The sequence below is a fragment of the Medicago sativa genome, chromosome 7, assembly GCF_051527215.1.
Source record: "Medicago sativa cultivar Bolivia chromosome 7, Bolivia_mono, whole genome shotgun sequence".
Classification (NCBI taxonomy): domain Eukaryota; kingdom Viridiplantae; phylum Streptophyta; class Magnoliopsida; order Fabales; family Fabaceae; genus Medicago; species Medicago sativa.
Genome location: NC_140755.1, coordinates 64,579,371 through 64,600,251, shown reverse-complemented (window position 1 = coordinate 64,600,251; position 20,881 = coordinate 64,579,371). Strand labels below are relative to the sequence as shown.

Genomic DNA, 20,881 nt, shown 5'->3' with positions numbered 1-20,881 from the left:
GCTTACACAAAAAATTTCATTTCAGTCCCTGCAACAGAAGTTCGCCGTTTGGCTATTTAAGCACTTCTAAAACAGCTTAATTATCATTTAAGCACTTTTAACATTAATAAAACAGCTTATCATTTTTCCATTACTGTCAATTAAACATATCTCTCATAAGCTGTTCTTCAGAAAATAATACTTGAAACAACTTAACTTTCAACTTAAGCTATTCTTCAACGGCTTAACTAGCAACTTATAACTTCTATCACATAAATTTCGACCCAACCTTTAACACAGAAGTTCCAACATGTATTATTAGCCCTATGAACCACTTATACAGTAGTTTGAACTCACAACTTAGTCATTTAAGGCATTTTGCTCAAAACAGCTTAACTGACAGCTTATGACCTCTAAACAATTTAATTTCTGCTCAAATTTTCCAGAATCAATTCCAACATGTTTAAACACCTCCTAAACCAGTTATACAAATTTCCAACATGTTACAATCAATAATCACTTGAAATAGCTTATGGGAATAACTTGCACATTTTAAGTCCTAAGTTCTCACACCAATGCTCCTAGCTTATTATCATTCTTCATACCATATTTCTAAATACCATTACCACACATAATCCTCTTCCAATTACACATAAAACATATATCAAAGCTTGGATTAAATAAATTCCCATGAAAAGATGATTATGCCACTTACCTTGTGATTAATCCATTCTTTGGTGCTCTAATGCAAACTCATAAGCTAATTCCCATGAGGCTTGAATGAAAATGAAGGTTATGGAGAATCAAGAGGAGGGGCTGTTTTGAGAGCAATGGAGGGAAATAATGATTTTTGAACTTAATTCTTGCTTACTCCACCACTAGAAGCTCACAAACATGCTTTCTTGTATGATTAATTCCATGATGATTTGGGTGAAAAATTGTGAGGGTTATGGTGGTGAGTGTTGAGACCGAAAGTTGAGAGGGAAGGAGAAGAGAAAATGTTCTAGTGTGGTGTAGAAACATGAGGAAAGTGGTAGAAAAATTTGACCTTAGCCAATTTTTTTAAAAAAATCTTGAGTGACAAGATTACCAAAATACCCTTCAAGTGAAAAAGACATAATTATCCTCCGTTAATTCGTAACCATTTAATCATGCCCATTGGAATAGTATTACGAGAAACTTACCAAATATCGTCGATTTCTCAATAAGTAATTAATCCTTTGAAAATTATTTCCGTTCTGACATGTAACTGATACGACAATTTATTTAAATTTACGCGGGATATTACACTCTACCCCCCTTAAAGAAATTTCGTCCTCAAAATTTAGAGTTTACCTGATAATAAGTACAAATAATTTCTCTATACTTTCGATCTTAGAGTAATAGCTATAACAATATTGTTCAAGAATGAAATTTATATTTTGAAAAGATGAGTTCAAGAGAAAATCCATGATTGTAGATTCTACTTATTCTGACATGATCAAAGTGTATTTTGATTGATTTAGAAATGTTGAAAGTTTAGTATAGATGAAGCAAAGTCAGATGACTATAGATATATGTCATATATTCAGCTATCAGTTGTACTACCTCTTGTATTGTGTACTCGCCAGTCAGTGCACCATACTCATATAAGATTTATATATTTAATGTACTCGCCAGTTAGTACATTATGTATTTAAATCTGATTTATGGATTGTACTCGTCAGTTAGTACTTCCATCAGATGTTTGAGGTAGCACCATGTTGAGTTTATTCATATAAAACATAACAGATATCAGAAGTAACATTTTCCTATTTATGTGTTGATTAACGAAGAAAGTTGAAACAATTCTTACTTTCGATGAAATAAACTTGACGTCAAATATTGCTCAGAGTAGGGACGATCTTATACAGAGTATGGTACGATTATCATTATAAGACCTCATTATTTGGGGCATAGTGCAGAAATAAAATTTTATTGGAACCAGACATAACATGAAAGATCACTCAAAGGTCATATTCGTCCAAGACAAGATAAAAGTTGACGAAGTAGATAGAAGTGTTACTCTAGTAAACGTATGAGATATTTTTCAAGAATTCAGTGAAGGTAAACAAGTAGGAGTAACCTAAGATAATTTATAAAGAGTATGTGGAACAAGGAATTTACTCGAAAAATATCAGATGCATCAGGTGTATAATGTATTCCATAAATCACAGACAAGAAGGTGATTATTGAATCTTTTCGACATATGAGATTGGAAAACATGTCCTGATATTGGTTTAACATATTAATTCAAGTCAGTTGTATCTATGGCTAGGTAGTCGGAAGACTTTATGTAACAAGGGAAACCGATAATTTAGTCAGCAATCCTAAAGCAGTCTGGGATGTTACAATATACATATTGAATTGTGAATGATACTAATAGGTAGTATTAATTATCATACACATAAAGTTTTCAAACCTATTAATTACTCCTTCCGTTTCAAAATGAGTGTCGTTTTAGCCAAAAAAAATTGTTTCAAAATGAATGTCGATTTCAGTTTCCAATGCAATAATAACTTTTTCTTTTCAATTGTACCCTCCAATTAATATTCTGCACACTACTTCCAAAGTTTTACTTTTAAAACTAACCAATAGTTAATAAGGATAATTTGGTAAAATAATCATTCTCTTTCTTTTAATCATTCCATTTCTTAATATGTGTGTAAACACAGAAAACGACACTCATTTTAAAACGGATGGAGTATCATACATCTATACTTGACAAGAGGCAAAAGTTATTATGCATAAGGAGATCCTTATGCACAGTGCATAATTGCTTTCTACACCTAACATAATTGCTTTCTACACCCCATGTGAAAAGAATTATTTGGGTCCACTATAAAATCTATTTATTTGTGGGCCTAATAAAGCCCCATATTATAATTTTTTTCTTAACAATTTATTTATGCAAAATAGCTTATTCGAAATAGTTTATTTATGCAAAACAACTTATTAGAATGATTTTTTAAAAACCGCTTATTCAAAACAACTTATTTATGCAAAACAACTTATTCCGATTAATTTTAAAAACCAACTTATTCAAAATAGCTTATTTATGCAAAACAGCTTATTCGAAACAACTTATTAGGATCACTTTTTTTAAAACCGCTTATTCAAAACAGCTTATTTATGCAAAACAGCTTATTTGTTCAAAACAGCTTATTCAAAACAGCTTATTTATACAAAACAGCTTATTCCGATTTCATTTTAAAAAACAACTTATTCAAAACAACTTATTTATGCAAAACAACTTATTCAAAACAGCTTATTTATGCAAAACAACTTATTCGAAACAACTTATTTATACAAAATAGCTTATTTGTGCAAAACAACTTATTCAAAACAACTTATTTATACAAAATAGCTTATTTGTGCAAAACAGCTTATTCAAAACAGCTTATTTATACAAAACAACTCATTCCGATTTCATTTTAAAAAACAACTTATTCAAAACAAGTTATTTATGCAAAACAACATATTTATGCAAAACAACTTATTCAAAACAACTTATTTATGCAAAACAGCTTATTTGATACAACTTATTTATACAAAAGAGCTTATTTGTGCTAAACAGCTTATTCAAAACAACTTATTTATACAAAACAGCTTATTTGTGCAAAACAGCTTATTCAAAACAACTTATTTATACAAAACAGCTTGTTCCGATTAATTTTAAAAACCAACTTATTCAAAATAGCTTATTTATGCAAAACAGCTTATTCGAAACAACTTATTAGGATCACTTTTTTTAAAACCGCTTATTCAAAACAGCTTATTTATGCAAAACAGCTTATTTGTTCAAAACAGCTTATTCAATACAGCTTATTTATACAAAACAGCTTATTCCGATTTCATTTTAAAAAACAACTTATTCAAAACAACTTATTTATGCAAAACAACATATTTATGCAAAACAACTTATTCAAAACAGCTTATTAATGCAAAACAGCTTATTCGAAACAACTTATTTATACAAAATAGCTTATTTGTGCAAAACAACTTATTCAAAACAACTTATTTATACAAAACAGCTTATTTGTGCAAAACAGCTTATTCAAAACAGCTTATTTATACAAAACAACTTATTCCGATTTCATTTTAAAAAACAACTTATTCAAAACAACTTATTTATGCAAAACAACATATTTATGCAAAACAACTTATTCAAAACAGCTTATTTATGCAAAACAGCTTATTCGAAACAACTTATTTATACAAAAGAGCTTATTTGTGCAAAACTGCTTATTCAAAACAACTTATCTATACAAAACAGCTTATTTGTGCAAAACAGCTTATTCAAAACAGCTTATTTATACAAAACAGCTTATTCCAATTTCATTTTAAAAACAACTTATTCAAAACAACTTATTTATGCAAAACAACATATTTATGCAAAACAACTTATTCAAAACAGTTTATTTATGCAAAACAGCTTATTCCGATTAATTTTCAAAACCAACTTATTCAAAATAGCTTATTTATGCAAAACAGCTTATTCGAAACAACTTATTAGGATCACTTTTTTTAAAACCGCTTATTTATGCAAAACAACTTATTTGTTCTAAGCAGCTTATTCAAAACAGGTTATTTATACAAAACAGCTTATTCCGATTTCATTTTAAAAAACAACTTATTCAAAACAGCTTATTTATGCAAAACAGCTTATTTGAAACAACTTATTTATACAAAAGAGCTTATTTGTACAAAACAGCTTATTCAAAACAACTTATTTATACAAAACAACTTATTTGTGCAAAACAACTTATTTATACAAAACAGCTTATTCCGATTAATTTTAAAAACCAACTTATTCAAAATAGCTTATTTATGCAAAACGACTTATTCGAAACAACTTATTAGGATCACTTTTTTTAAAACCGCTTATTCAAAACAGCTTATTTATGCAAAACAGCTTATTTGTTCAAAACAGCTTATTTATACAAACAGCTTATTCCGATTTCATTTTAAAAAACAACTTATTCAAAACAACTTATTTATGCAAAACAACATATTTATGCAAAACAACTTATTCAAAACAACTTATTTATGCAAAACAGTTTATTCGAAACAACTTATTTATACAAAATAGCTTATTTGTGCAAAACAACTTATTTATACAAAATAGCTTATTTGTGCAAAACAGCTTATTCAAAACAGTTTATTTATACAAAACAACTTATTCCGATTTCATTTTAAAAAACAACTTATTCAAAACAAGTTATTTATGCAAAACAACATATTTATGCAAAACAACTTATTCAAAACAGCTTATTTATGCAAAACAGCTTATTTGAAACAACTTATTTATACAAAAGAGCTTATTTGTGCTAAACAGCTTATTCAAAACAACTTATTTATACAAAACAGCTTATTTGTGCAAAACAGCTTATTCAAAACAACTTATTTATACAAAACAGCTTATTCCGATTAATTTTAAAAACCAACTTATTCAAAATAGCTTATTTATGCAAAACAGCTTATTCGAAACAACTTATTAGGATCACTTTTTTTTAAAACCGCTTATTCAAAACAGCTTATTTATGCAAAACAGCTTATTTGTCCAAAACAGCTTATTCAAAACAGCTTATTTATACAAAATAGCTTATTCCGATTTCATTTTAAAAAACAACTTATTCAAAACAACTTATTTATGCAAAACAACTTATTCAAAACAGCTTATTTATGCAAAACAGCTTATTCGAAACAACTTATTTATACAAAATAGCTTATTTGTGCAAAACAACTTATTCAAAACAACTTATTTATACAAAACAGCTTATTTGTGCAAAACAGCTTATTCAAAACAGCTTATTTATACAAAACAACTTATTCCGATTTCATTTTAAAAAACAACTTATTCAAAACAACTTATTTATGCAAAACAACACATTTATGCAAAACAACTTATTCAAAACAGCTTATTTATGCAAAACAGCTTATTCGAAAAACTTATTTATACGAAAGAGCTTATTTGTGCAAAACAGCTTATTCAAAACAACTTATTTATACAAAACAGCTTATTTGTGCAAAACAGCTTATTCAAAACAGCTTATTCCAATTTCATTTTAAAAACAACTTATTCAAAACAACTTATTTATGCAAAACAACATATTTATGCAAAACAACTTATTCAAAACAGTTTATTTATGCAAAACAACTTATTCGAAACAACTTATTTATACAAAAGAGCTTATTTGTGCAAAACAGCTTATTCAAAACAACTTATTTATACAAAACAGCTTATTTGTGCAAAACAGCTTATTCAAAACAGCTTATTTATACAAAACAGCTTATTCCAATTTCATTTTAAAAACAACTTATTCAAAACAACTTATTTATGCAAAACAACATATTTATGCAAAACAACTTATTCATAACAGTTTATTTATGCAAAACAGCTTATTCCGATTAATTTTCAAAACCAACTTATTCAAAATAGCTTATTTATGCAAAACAGCTTATTCGAAACAACTTATTAGGATCACTTTTTTTAAAACCGCTTATTTATGCAAAACAACTTATTTGTTCTAAGCAGCTTATTCAAAACAGGTTATTTATACAAAACAGCTTATTCCGATTTCATTTTAAAAAACAACTTATTCAAAACAGCTTATTTATGCAAAACAGCTTATTTGAAACAACTTATTTATACAAAAGAGCTTATTTGTACAAAACAGCTTATTCAAAACAACTTATTTATACAAAACAACTTATTTGTGCAAAACAGCTTATTCAAAACAACTTATTTATACAAAACAGCTTATTCCGATTAATTTTAAAAACCAACTTATTCAAAATAGCTTATTTATGCAAAACGACTTATTCGAAACAACTTATTAGGATCACTTTTTTTAAAACCGCTTATTCAAAACAGCTTATTTATGCAAAACAGCTTATTTGTTCAAAACAGCTTATTTATACAAACAGCTTATTCCGATTTCATTTTAAAAAACAACTTATTCGAAACAACTTATTTATGCAAAACAACATATTTATGCAAAACAACTTATTCAAAACAACTTATTTATGCAAAACAGTTTATTCGAAACAACTTATTTATACGAAATAGCTTATTTGTGCAAAACAACTTATTTATACAAAATAGCTTATTTGTGCAAAACAGCTTATTCAAAACAGTTTATTTATACAAAACAACTTATTCCGATTTCATTTTAAAAAACAACTTATTCAAAACAAGTTATTTATGCAAAACAACATATTTATGCAAAACAACTTATTCAAAACAGCTTATTTATGCAAAACAGCTTATTTGAAACAACTTATTTATACAAAAGAGCTTATTTGTGCTAAACAGCTTATTCAAAACAACTTATTTATACAAAACAGCTTATTTGTGCAAAACAGCTTATTCAAAACAACTTATTTATACAAAACAGCTTATTCCGATTAATTTTAAAAACCAACTTATTCAAAATAGCTTATTTATGCAAAACAGCTTATTCGAAACAACTTATTAGGATCACTTTTTTTTAAAACCGCTTATTCAAAACAGCTTATTTATGCAAAACAGCTTATTTGTCCAAAACAGCTTATTCAAAACAGCTTATTTATACAAAATAGCTTATTCCGATTTCATTTTAAAAAACAACTTATTCAAAACAACTTATTTATGCAAAACAACTTATTCAAAACAGCTTATTTATGCAAAACAGCTTATTCGAAACAACTTATTTATACAAAATAGCTTATTTGTGCAAAACAACTTATTCAAAACAACTTATTTATACAAAACAGCTTATTTGTGCAAAACAGCTTATTCAAAACAGCTTATTTATACAAAACAACTTATTCCGATTTCATTTTAAAAAACAACTTATTCAAAACAACTTATTTATGCAAAACAACACATTTATGCAAAACAACTTATTCAAAACAGCTTATTTATGCAAAACAGCTTATTCGAAAAACTTATTTATACGAAAGAGCTTATTTGTGCAAAACAGCTTATTCAAAACAACTTATTTATACAAAACAGCTTATTTGTGCAAAACAGCTTATTCAAAACAGCTTATTCCAATTTCATTTTAAAAACAACTTATTCAAAACAACTTATTTATGCAAAACAACATATTTATGCAAAACAACTTATTCAAAACAGTTTATTTATGCAAAACAACTTATTCGAAACAACTTATTTATACAAAAGAGCTTATTTGTGCAAAACAGCTTATTCAAAACAACTTATTTATACAAAACAGCTTATTTGTGCAAAACAGCTTATTCAAAACAGCTTATTTATACAAAACAGCTTATTCCAATTTCATTTTAAAAACAACTTATTCAAAACAACTTATTTATGCAAAACAACATATTTATGCAAAACAACTTATTCATAACAGTTTATTTATGCAAAACAGCTTATTCCGATTAATTTTCAAAACCAACTTATTCAAAATAGCTTATTTATGCAAAACAGCTTATTCGAAACAACTTATTAGGATCACTTTTTTTAAAACCGCTTATTTATGCAAAACAACTTATTTGTTCTAAGCAGCTTATTCAAAACAGGTTATTTATACAAAACAGCTTATTCCGATTTCATTTTAAAAAACAACTTATTCAAAACAGCTTATTTATGCAAAACAGCTTATTTGAAACAACTTATTTATACAAAAGAGCTTATTTGTACAAAACAGCTTATTCAAAACAACTTATTTATACAAAACAACTTATTTGTGCAAAACAGCTTATTCAAAACAACTTATTTATACAAAACAGCTTATTCCGATTAATTTTAAAAACCAACTTATTCAAAATAGCTTATTTATGCAAAACGACTTATTCGAAACAACTTATTAGGATCACTTTTTTTAAAACCGCTTATTCAAAACAGCTTATTTATGCAAAACAGCTTATTTGTTCAAAACAGCTTATTTATACAAACAGCTTATTCCGATTTCATTTTAAAAAACAACTTATTCGAAACAACTTATTTATGCAAAACAACATATTTATGCAAAACAACTTATTCAAAACAACTTATTTATGCAAAACAGTTTATTCGAAACAACTTATTTATACGAAATAGCTTATTTGTGCAAAACAACTTATTTATACAAAATAGCTTATTTGTGCAAAACAGCTTATTCAAAACAGTTTATTTATACAAAACAACTTATTCCGATTTCATTTTAAAAAACAACTTATTCAAAACAAGTTATTTATGCAAAACAACATATTTATGCAAAACAACTTATTCAAAACAGCTTATTTATGCAAAACAGCTTATTTGAAACAACTTATTTATACAAAAGAGCTTATTTGTGCTAAACAGCTTATTCAAAACAACTTATTTATACAAAACAGCTTATTTGTGCAAAACAGCTTATTCAAAACAACTTATTTATACAAAACAGCTTATTCCGATTAATTTTAAAAACCAACTTATTCAAAATAGCTTATTTATGCAAAACAGCTTATTCGAAACAACTTATTAGGATCACTTTTTTTTAAAACCGCTTATTCAAAACAGCTTATTTATGCAAAACAGCTTATTTGTCCAAAACAGCTTATTCAAAACAGCTTATTTATACAAAACAGCTTATTCCGATTTCATTTTAAAAAACAACTTATTCAAAACAACTTATTTATGCAAAACAACTTATTCAAAACAGCTTATTTATGCAAAACAGCTTATTCGAAACAACTTATTTATACAAAATAGCTTATTTGTGCAAAACAACTTATTCAAAACAACTTATTTATACAAAACAGCTTATTTGTGCAAAACAGCTTATTCAAAACAGCTTATTTATACAAAACAACTTATTCCGATTTCATTTTAAAAAAGAACTTATTCAAAACAACTTATTTATGCAAAACAACACATTTATGCAAAACAACTTATTCAAAACATCTTATTTATGCAAAACAGCTTATTCGAAACAACTTATTTATACGAAAGAGCTTATTTGTGCAAAACAGCTTATTCAAAACAACTTATTTATACAAAACAGCTTATTTGTGCAAAACAGCTTATTCAAAACAGCTTATTCCAATTTTATTTTAAAAACAACTTATTCAAAACAACTTATTTATGCAAAACAACATATTTATGCAAAACAACTTATTCAAAACAGTTTATTTATGCAAAACAGCTTATTCGAAACAACTTATTTATACAAAACAGCGTATTTGTGCAAAACAGCTTATTCAAAACAGCTTATTTATACAAAACTGCTTATTCGAAACAACTTATTTATACAAAATAGCTTATTTGTGCAAAACAACTTATTCAAAAAAACTTATTTATACAAAACAGCTTATTTGTGCAAAACAGCTATTTTGCACAAACAGCTTATTCGATTCCTAGGTCGCCGATCCCAAACGGAATTGCAGATCATCCCTATTCTTCTGAGGTATGTGTGTATTGTAATTCGTGACAAGTTTGCGTGATTGTGAATTTGTAGAGATTTCAATTTTGAATTGCGGAACGCTATGCGTGAAATCGTGTAGATTTATAATTATGAAGATGTGGGTACTGATTGCAAATCTCACAAGGTTGTTGTTAAAGGAGAAAAAGCGGATTCATTGAAGGTTCTTGAAAGAGTTCAGAGGAAGAGTCATAGACAAGTTGAGCTTCTTTCTCCGATCCCAAAACCACCTTCAGAACAAGAGAAAAAAACTGAAAAGAAAGAGAAACCTAAGCCAGAGGAAGAAAAGAAAGCTGAAGAGGTTAATTAATTATTTTTTTCTTTTTAAATTTATCTGAATCTGTGATGGATCATTTTTATCATTTTTATTTTATTATATGGTGCAGCCTAAGGTTATGATAGTGATTCTGAAAGTTCACATGTATTGTGAGGCTTGTTCACAAGAAATCAAGAGACGCATTGAGAAAATCAAAGGTATGTTACTGTGTTCTGTTTTGATTGAAATTCATATTTTCTTCACTTTTATTTCATTCACTTGTTTTGGTTCAATTCTCAGGTCCCATCCTTTCAGGAGTTTGTCAACTGTTACTACCGATGATTGTGTTTGAATTCGAATCTTGCTATGATTTTCAATTTTGGTTACATATAGATGATGGGTTTGATTGGTTTGGTGATGAAGTTTGCTGGAGATTTTCAAGTTCCTTTGCATTCTTGATTTTTGGAAGAAAAAGGACGACGTTGATTGTGAAAGGACGACGTTGAAGAGGAGGAGAATTGGGAGTAATGAGTTGGAGGGATTAGGGATTGATTTGAATTTGGGAAAATTGATGATGGACTTGGTTTGAGAAATTGTCGAAATCAAATTGGGAATTTTTCTGAGAATTGTGATTCTGTTGCTAAAAATTAAAAGTTGGTGCCTGAATCTGATGGTTTTGAAAATGTTCTGTTATGGTTAGAAAATTCCATATGTTTTTTATTTTTGATTGTGATATGCACCATGTTGGATCAAAGAAAACCATTAAGTACATCTAATGGTTTTAGAGTACAACTCACACAAACCATTTCCACAGCAAAATGGTTTTGGAGTACAACTCACAGAAACCATACCCATAGCAAAACCATTAAACAATTAGTTTGGTTTCGTGTAGAACACTATCAAAACCATTAAACCACACTTATGGTTTCAGAAATAGTTTTTATTTAAAATCATTTGTCAATAATAATTTTCACTATTCTTTTATTTTATTTAGCATTTGACAATTATTTTTCTTTCACATACAAGTTTATTAAAACCATTAAAGCGCGATTATATTTAGACAAAGTCAGAAATTCGTTTTACAACGTAAGAAATAAAAGAGAGATGACGAGGCTTTACAAAAAAGTGGTTACTTATTGATTAATTCACATTAGGTTATAAGTGTGTACTATTAAGTGGTTACTTAATAATGATTTAAATGTTTATCACAATTTTTTTATTACAAAACCATTTTCACTAGAATTGGGAAATGATTCGATGTGAAATCTGTTGGTATAAGCTGAAATTCGGATTTGATGAATTATTGAGAATGTTGTGATGAATTGTGTTGTTTATGATCAATCCGGTTCGGATCTGGTGTTAGCATTACTCACGGAAATCATTTTCACTGCAAAATGGTTTTGGAGTCTAACTCACGGAAACCATTTTCACTGCAAAATGGTTTTGGAGTACAACTCACGGAAACCATTTTCACTGCAAAATGGTTTTGGAGTACAACTCACGAAAACCATTTCCACAGCAAAATGGTTTTGAAACCAACTCACAAAAACCATAGCAATAGCAAAACCATTAGACAATTATTTTGGTTTCTCATAGAAGACTATCAAAACCATTAAACCAAAATTATGGTTTCAGTAATAATTTCAGTGTATAACATCTCAATCATTATTCAAAACCATCTAACAATAATAATTTCATTAAAAATCATTACACATTTATCTTGGTTTGACATACATGATTATCAAAACCATTAAACCATAATTATGGTTTCAGTAATAATTTCAGTGTATAACATGTTAAACAACGTTCCAGTAAAGAAACTCATAATCCATACTCATTTCTCTCTCTAACTCATAAAAAGCTTATTCAAAACAGCTTATTTTGTGCAAAATAGTTGTTTTGCACAAACAAGTTGTTTTGTATAAAAAAGTTGTTTTGAATAAGCTGTTTTGCACAAATAAGCTATTTTATATAAATAAGTTGTTTCGAATAAGCTGTTTTGTATAAATAAGCTGTTTTGAATAAGCTGTTTTGCACAAATAAGCTGTTTTGTATAAATAAGTTGTTTTGAATAAGCTGTTTTGCACAAATAAGCTATTTTGTATAAATAAGTTGTTTCGAATAAGCTGTTTTGCATAAATAAGTTGTTTTTGCATAAATATGTTGTTTTGCATATATAAGTTGTTTTGAATAAATTGTTTTTTAAAATGAAATCGGAATAAGCTGTTTTGTATAAATAAGCTGTTTTGCACAAATAAGCTGTTTTGTATAAATAAGTTGTTTTGAATAAGTTGTTTTGCACAAATAAGCTATTTTGTATAAATAAGTTGTTTCGAATAAGCTGTTTTGCTTAAATAAGCTGTTTTGAATAAGTTGTTTTGCGTAAATATGTTGTTTTGCATATATAAGTTGTTTTGAATAAGTTGTTTTTTAAAATGAAATCGGAATAAGCTGTTTTGTATAAATAAGCTGTTTTGCACAAATAAGCTGTTTTGTATAAATAAGTTGTTTTGATTAAGCTGTTTTGCACAAATAAGCTATTTTGTATAAATAAGTTGCTTCGAATAATCTGTTTTGCATAAATAAGCTGTTTTGAATAAGTTGTTTTTGCATAAATATGTTGTTTTGCATAGATAAGTTGTTTTGAATAAGTTATTTTTTAAAATGAAATCGGAATAAGTTGTTTTGTATAAATAAGCTGTTTTGAATAAGCTGTTTTGCACAAATAAGTTGTTTTGTATAAATAAGTTGTTTTGAATAAGCTGTTTTGCACAAATAAGCTATTTTGTATAAATAAGTTGTTTCGAATAAGCTGTTTTGCATAAATAAGCTGTTTTGAATAAGTTGTTTTGCATAAATATGTTGTTTTGCATATATAAGTTGTTTTGAATAAGTTGTTTTTTGAAATGAAATCGGAATAAGCTGTTTTGTATAAATAAGCTGTTTTGTATAAATAAGTTGTTTTGAATAAGCTGTTTTGCACAAATAAGCTATTTTGTATAAATAAGTTGTTTCGAATAAGCTGTTTTGCATAAATAAGCTGCTTTGAATAAGTTGTTTTGCATAAATATGTTGTTTTGCATAAATAAGTTGTTTTGAATAAGTTGTTTTTTAAAATGAAATCGGAATAAGTTGTTTTGTATAAATAAGCTGTTTCGCACAAATAAGTTGTTTTGTATAAATAAGTTGTTTTGAATAAGTTGTTTTGCACAAATAAGCTATTTTGTGTAAATAAGTTGTTTCGAATAAGCTGTTTTGCATAAATAAGCTGTTTTGAATAAGCTGTTTTGAATAAGTTGTTTTGCATAAATATGTTGTTTTGCATAAATAAGTTGTTTTGAATAAGTTGTTTTTTAAAATCAAATCGGAATAAGCTGTTTTGTATAAATAAGCTGTTTTGCACAAATAAGCTGTTTTGTATAAATAAGTTGTTTCGAATAAGCTGTTTTGCATAAATAAGTTGTTTTGAATAAGTTGTTTTGCATAAATATGTTGTTTTGCATAAATAAGTTGTTTTGTATAAGTTGTTTTTTAAAATGAAATCGGAATAAGCTGTTTTGTATAAACAAGCTGTTTTGCACAAATAAGTTGTTTTGCATAAATAAGTTGTTTTGAATAAGCGGTTTTAAAAAAAGTGATCCTAATAAGTTGTTTCGAATAAGCTGTTTTGCATAAAAAAGCTGTTTTGAATAAGTTGCTTTTTAAAATGAGATCGGAATAAGCTGTTTTGCATAAATAAGTTGTTTTGAATGAGCGGTTTTTAAAAAATCATTCTAATAAGTTGTTTTGCATAAATAAACTATTTCGAATAAACTATTTTGCATAAATAAATTGTTAAGAAAAAAATTATAATATGGGACTTTAATTTAGTGGGCTTGGTGAGAGCTTTTTTAAGTGGGCTTTGAAATTTGGGGCTCTATTGACACCTCTACTTATTAGAATTAAGCTTTCACTTGAGGTGTAGAAAGCAATTATGTTGGGTGTAGAAAGCAATTATGCACGGTGCATAAGGATCTCCTTATGCACCATAACCACACCCTTGACAAGAAACTCAAGTTTTAATGCATTTTTCATTATCATACACCAAAAATAGAATATTAATTAAAGTGAAATTAAATTATTTTGGGACAATTTTTTTTATAAATAACTCGGTTATTTTAGGAGGGAGGGAATATTTCTTAATAAGGATAATTTGAAAGAAAAAAAAAGTAATGAATGCGCAGCGCTACATCTTTTCCTTTCTAAATGGCCGGCAGCACTATCTTTCAAAAAAGAAAAGAAAAGAAGTCTCACTATCTTCAAAAAAAATAAAAGAAAAAATAAAAGTTCACCATACTCCTTTCAAAGATGTAGCGCCTTATCAGATCAGACACAAGAAAAGAAAAGAAGTAGCACTATCTTTCAAAAAAAAAAGCAGCACTATCTTTAAAAAAAAGAAAAGAAAAGAAGTATCACTATCTTCAAAAAAAAGAAAAGAAAAAATTAAATTCACTATACACCTTTCAAAAAAATAAAAAAGAGAAGTAGCACTATCTTTAAAAAAAGAAAAAGAAAAAGAAAAGAAGTAGCACTACTAATTATCATCCACACTCTGAACTAGAATCGCACCAAAGCTTCTTCTTCCTCTTCTGGAAACCCATTTCCAGTTTTCCCTTAACAAACCCTCTCTCTCACTTCTCTTTCTCTCCTGCGATTGCTTCATCCCTCCGGCCAAGCCACGTCCACGTTCATTCCTCTCTTTCTATTTGGTATGTATGATTTCCTCTCTCTCTCTCTCTCTCTCATCTGCTTCTTTAAACGATATCACCATATGAGTTCCCTTACTCTTTCTTTTATTTGATTCGTAATATCGTCATGATCGCACGTTGTATCACTCAAATTTCATTTTTGGATTTTGTTTTTAGGGTTTTTTGGGGATAATCATGATCTATTGAGTTTCATTTTATACCCACTAATCTTGATTTGCATATTTTAGAGTTGAAGGTCTTGATTTTGTGTCAATGTTATTTATAATCGAAAGTATGTGTTTCAACAAGTGCTTTTGTGTGTTCTAAGGTAGATACTAGATAGTAGAAAATTAAATTGTGACTTTGTGAGCAACATGGTGAGTTTGATAAATAATGATCAAAGTCTCGAGTTATTCTTACATATTTTGAATGCTCCAAACGTACAATCAACAGAAGCACTTTGTTTTGAGGTATAAATATAAAACCCCCAACTTTGTTTGCTATTTCTGGTTGCAGCTATGACTTCTAGTTCTACTCAATCAGAGGTGTATGTGCCATTGAAACTTGTGGTGAACCAAGAGAGCAACAAAGTTTTATTTGCTGAAGCAGGAAAGGACTTTGTTGATGTTCTATTTAGCTTCTTAACATTACCATTTGGAACCATCACACGACTTCTTCAAAAAGAGTCAACAATGGGATCTGTTACAATTGGTTGTATTAACAATCTCTACCAAAGTTTGGCAGATCTTGACAAAGATTGTATGAAAGAAGAGAAAGACAAAGAAATGTTATTGCAACCACATAACTCCTTTGAGGATTATTGCAGCTCTCTTAAACTAAACATTGATGACACAGAGCCCACAAAGTATTACAAGTGTATTGAGAGATTTCATCAATGCGATTTCGTTGATGTTTTGAGCACTTCCACAAAATGTCCTGATGATGATTGTTGGTTTGTAAAAACCCATGTAGTTGGTCTGGAAAAACAATTCTGCAATGGATTTGTTAAAGATGGTGCAACTTTTGTTATTACTGATGATCTAAGAGTCATGCCAAACTCAATGGATATTACAAGCTTTGGTATGCTCCAGAGTTTTGGAATAAAGCACACTAGTTTGGTAAAGGAAATGATCGTCAATGTCACAAAGGAAAAGGTTTTCTATTTACTATTTCGTGCGCTTTATTTCTAAATGCAGCACTTTTTTTTTTTTTTTTTATTTCTTTAATATTTCCTTTTTGATTGATTTGTTTAATATTCTATATAGGTACTGGATCTTCTGAAGTGCTCATTGGTTTCTAAGTCAACTTTGACGGATTTGTTTTTAAGAATGAAACCAACCATTGGATTGTCATCAAGGATTTTCTGTTGTGATGTTGAAAACACTAAGGACATTCAATTCACAATTAAGCTGGTTATTAGAAAATCAGATGGGAAAATATTGTATGCTCAAGGGGGCCATGAGTTTGCAGACGCAATTCTAAGTTTTCTGACTTTTCCTTTAGGAGGTGTTGTGCGTATGTTTGAAGGAAACTGTTCTTTGGGAAGTATCGATGCTTTGTACCATAGCATACTTGATTTGGATGAAAAGAAATATTTTGTGACAAAAGAAGCCAAGAATAGAATTGTTGATCCTCATTTATCCCCACAGTTTGGGCTGAGGAATCAGATTTTTCCAATTCGTCTGCCACGTAAAACGTTTTATTGTCATGCCAATTCTTCCATAACTTGTGAAAAGATACATTATTTTGATTGTACTGATTCGACAATTAATAATGTAGTTTTTTATGAAACTGTTGATGGTTATGTGAAGGGACCAAAAACCTATGTTGTCACAGATGACTTGGTTTTAAAAGAGTCGTCTCCAACTTCAGTTTTACATTTAATCAACCATTTTCAAACTCCTTTGAATGACTTGAAGGAAAAGGTTATCAACATTGGTCTTAATGAGGTATGTGATGGTAATGCCTATATAGATTCCAATTTCAAATTTTTGTGCTTCTGTGTAATGCCTATTGTAAACTATTCCTCCTATTAACTTGTTATTTTTTTTGGGCAGTGTCTAAGCATATTGAAGGCATCTTTGACCTCAACAGCAGCTCTTACAAATGGTCTTGGACACTTGGTGATTGAAGAACAAGAGGGGGGATCTGTCAACTTACAAAGATCTGTTAAAAAAGATCTGTTTCATTTAATTTAAGTTATAAAATTTTTACCTAGTTATGAATTTTTTTATTTTGGTTGGGTTACGTTGTTTTGAATTAAGAGTGACAATTATGCAAAGACCTGGTTCATTTTATTTTCTCCATGACTGCTTAACAGTTCGCGATCATAATAAGTATCTCTAATCAATAGCATGACCCTTGTTATAGAGAACTAAAGAATAGAAGGTCCTTTTTTCATAAACTTTCAAATGACAATTTAATTTTGCTTGAAGATGGAGCAACTATAACTCCTTAGAGCATCGACAATTGTGAGGTTTTCACCATTTAAGACCTAATACCTAATAGGTACTCTCATTGTGGGAAATTTTTTTGAGGGTCTTCTAAGACCCAGGGTTTAAGTTAAGACCCCCATCTTTCAGTTGTCCCAACACACTTTTTTTATTAAAATAATATGTTAGTGGTGAAATGTAAATGAAGAAGAGTTAGTTGTGGGACCCATTTAGACTTTTTGCAAGAAGGTTTCCATTGGAGTGAAAGAGTTAGTTTAAGACCTTCAAATTGAAGGTCTACATTGTAGATGCTCTAATTTAACTGCTGATTTACTGCTGCATATTACTGAACTTCCCAAAAAGTAACACTCCTTTTTCAAATCTTCTATCTACACTCCCATTTGTTGATTACTTTGTTTTATTAGTTAAAACTCCACACTTCACACTCATTCTTTGTGCCTAATTTAACTCATTCCAAACATTGACATTTGGATCGAAACCCCACCAAAAGCCAAAACAATAGACAAAGCAATTTCTACAACTAGCAGCATGAGACTCCTCGCCTTTTGCTCATTAAGTTTTTTAATTGACACGATTAATGAATCAGATTTTCTTTAAGTTTCTTTATTGACATGATTTCATTTCTCATTCTATGCAATTAACACAAGACGTCAGTGTATGAATACCTCATATTCTTTAGAAAGTGGAGATTTTTTGTCAAGATTTAGAAAGAAACTAATCGATCAATAAAAATGTTTAATGAATAGTTGATGACATCTAATCCCAGCATAAGCTTTTTATTCATATTTTCCCTTGTGTCCAAAACTACCTCTTTTCAAACAATTGATATTGATAACAAACTGTCATGACCCAATCTCAGGTCATGACCGGCGCACAAGCTATCACTGCTCGTCATATAATTAGACTGGCAAGCCTAATAACTATACTAGATACACCTTTCTGAAATATTGAAATAAAACAAAATTGTGAGTCATAAGAAACCAATGAGAGTATGATAACCAAAGTGGACACGAATTTTTTTCCTTCATGGGTTCTTATTTTCACAATTTTCCTTTAAATTAAAAACTCATCGTTTGAAAACTCATATATGCTTATAAGAATGTAACATCCAAGATAACACTTTTCGACAAAAACCCTTAATACAAACCAATAGTTAGTCTTACACAAAGTTCTACAACACAACCAGAATTGAATATAATAATAAATTCAACACATCTCATATTATTTATCATTTATTTCCTTTTTCTTCATGTATAATATATACCACATCGTCTCTTTGTTGTGGGGAATGGAGATAGACCATATTATCTCTTCATTGTGGTGAACGAAGATATACCACCAGGGCCGTCTTAACAAATTTAATGGCCCTGGTTTAGATTTGAAGGGATGACCAAAAAAAAAAAAAATTGGGCCCCGAAAAACTAAATAAAACACTATAAAAAAAAATTTAATAAAAAATTCTCTAGTGGGAGTTGAACCCACAACACCAGACTCCATCATAAATGCACACGCCACTGAAGCACTTCAATCTGCCTGAAATATTGTCGCATTATTTCTATATAAATATTAATTAAGTGCCTTACAAATAAAAAAAAATGTTTTGGGCCCCCAAAAAATCGAGGCCCAGTGCCATAGCCCAGCCTCGACGGGCTATGGGCCGGCCCTGTATACCACATTATCTCTTCGTTGTGACGAACGGAGATATACCACATTTCTCTTCGTTGTGGCGAACGGAGATATACCACATTATCTCTTCGTTGTGGCGAATGGAGATATACCACATTTCCGTTCGTTGTGGCGAACAATATTTATTTCAGAAAACTATGAGCACTTGACTCATAGGCTGCATTATCTCTTCGTGACAGCTAACGATAATCATAATTACTATGAGCATGTAACTCATAGGCTGCATTATCTCTTCGTGGTAGCAAACGGTTATCAATTTTTAAGTACTATGAACAATTAGTCCATAGGTTGCATTCTCTCTTCATTGCAACAAACGGCTTCTATCCTAACACTCAAAATATCAAGTCAATTGTAGTTCTCATAAGTATATGATAAAGATAAGAATTTTTTTTTTTTGAAAGAATAAAGATAAGAAAATTAACAAGTGATTTTAGCACTTCTCATATAAACATGCATCAAAAGAAACACACATGCATCATCAACAAAAGAAAATTTAACACTTTTTTCATCTCAAATTATCCATAATTGAAGAAACCCATAAGAACTTCAAATTCTTGAATCCAATTTTTCAGAAACAATTCACATAAAACAATGGTTTTAAAGGTTGTAAATATCACCTTAAAATTTTCATCTATTTAAAGAGTTTACTTAAAACTTGGTTCTGAACCCTCCCATTTTTGCTTGATGAAATCCTATCTTTTTTTTTCTTCTTTCTGTTCTTCTTTCTCCATTGAAGCTATCTATCTTCTCTTGATGTCGTTGCCCTTTTCTTCTCTTTCTTTTCCTCTCCCTTCATTCTACTTCATTCCCTGTTTTTCTCCTCATTTTTCCTTTTTTTTTTCTTTCTAATTCTCCTCAAAAAAATATATCCTTCTTCAAGTCAAAATTTTATGTGATATTGACTTTTCTTGAAGCTTCTCGATGGCCCTTCTAACTTCAATATATTATTATTTTATTATAAAATAAATAAAGGCTTTAATATGTGTTTCGTCCCTGCAATTAGGGGTCATTTAAAAATTGGTCCCTGTAATCGTTAATCCTGGCAAATTGCCCTTTCAAACTTTAATCATTTAAAATTTCATCCCACTCCCCCACTTAATGACTGCCACATCATTAATTTGATGATGTGGCTATGTTAATTGGTCAACCCACACGTGAAATGACAGTTTTACCCCTGTCTTCATCTTCTTCTCATTCCCTCTTCTTCTTACTGGATCGCATCTGCACGTCATTGCCACTTCTTCTCATTCCCTCTGTTAATTCTCTTGCTGAATCGCATATGCACAAGCCATTAAAGCATGAACAAGATGAACACTGATTTCTTGTGTATCAACAAGAACCACCGATCTTGTATTTTCCACCGCC

The 20,881-nt window shown here is 29.1% G+C and overlaps 2 protein-coding genes across 2 annotated transcripts; both read left to right on the top strand.

Moving 5' to 3' along the window:
* Positions 1-1,952: 1,952 nt before the first annotated feature.
* LOC146907675 (heavy metal-associated isoprenylated plant protein 7-like) lies at positions 1,953-11,276 on the top strand. Its single transcript, XM_085729145.1, has 4 exons — positions 1,953-2,033; positions 10,477-10,695; positions 10,781-10,868; positions 11,044-11,276. Exons 1-4 carry the CDS (start codon positions 1,953-1,955, stop codon positions 11,154-11,156), a joined length of 501 nt encoding a protein of 166 aa, XP_085585271.1. The 3' UTR covers positions 11,157-11,276.
* A 3,965-nt stretch (positions 11,277-15,241) lies between these two features.
* On the top strand, positions 15,242-17,674 carry LOC146907674 (uncharacterized). The gene is made up of 4 exons (XM_085722394.1): positions 15,242-15,398; positions 15,894-16,531; positions 16,643-17,326; positions 17,435-17,674. The coding sequence occupies exons 2-4, from the start codon at positions 15,896-15,898 to the stop codon at positions 17,573-17,575; spliced, it is 1,461 nt and encodes a 486-aa protein (XP_085578520.1). The 5' UTR covers positions 15,242-15,398; positions 15,894-15,895; the 3' UTR covers positions 17,576-17,674.
* Positions 17,675-20,881: the final 3,207 nt, after the last annotated feature.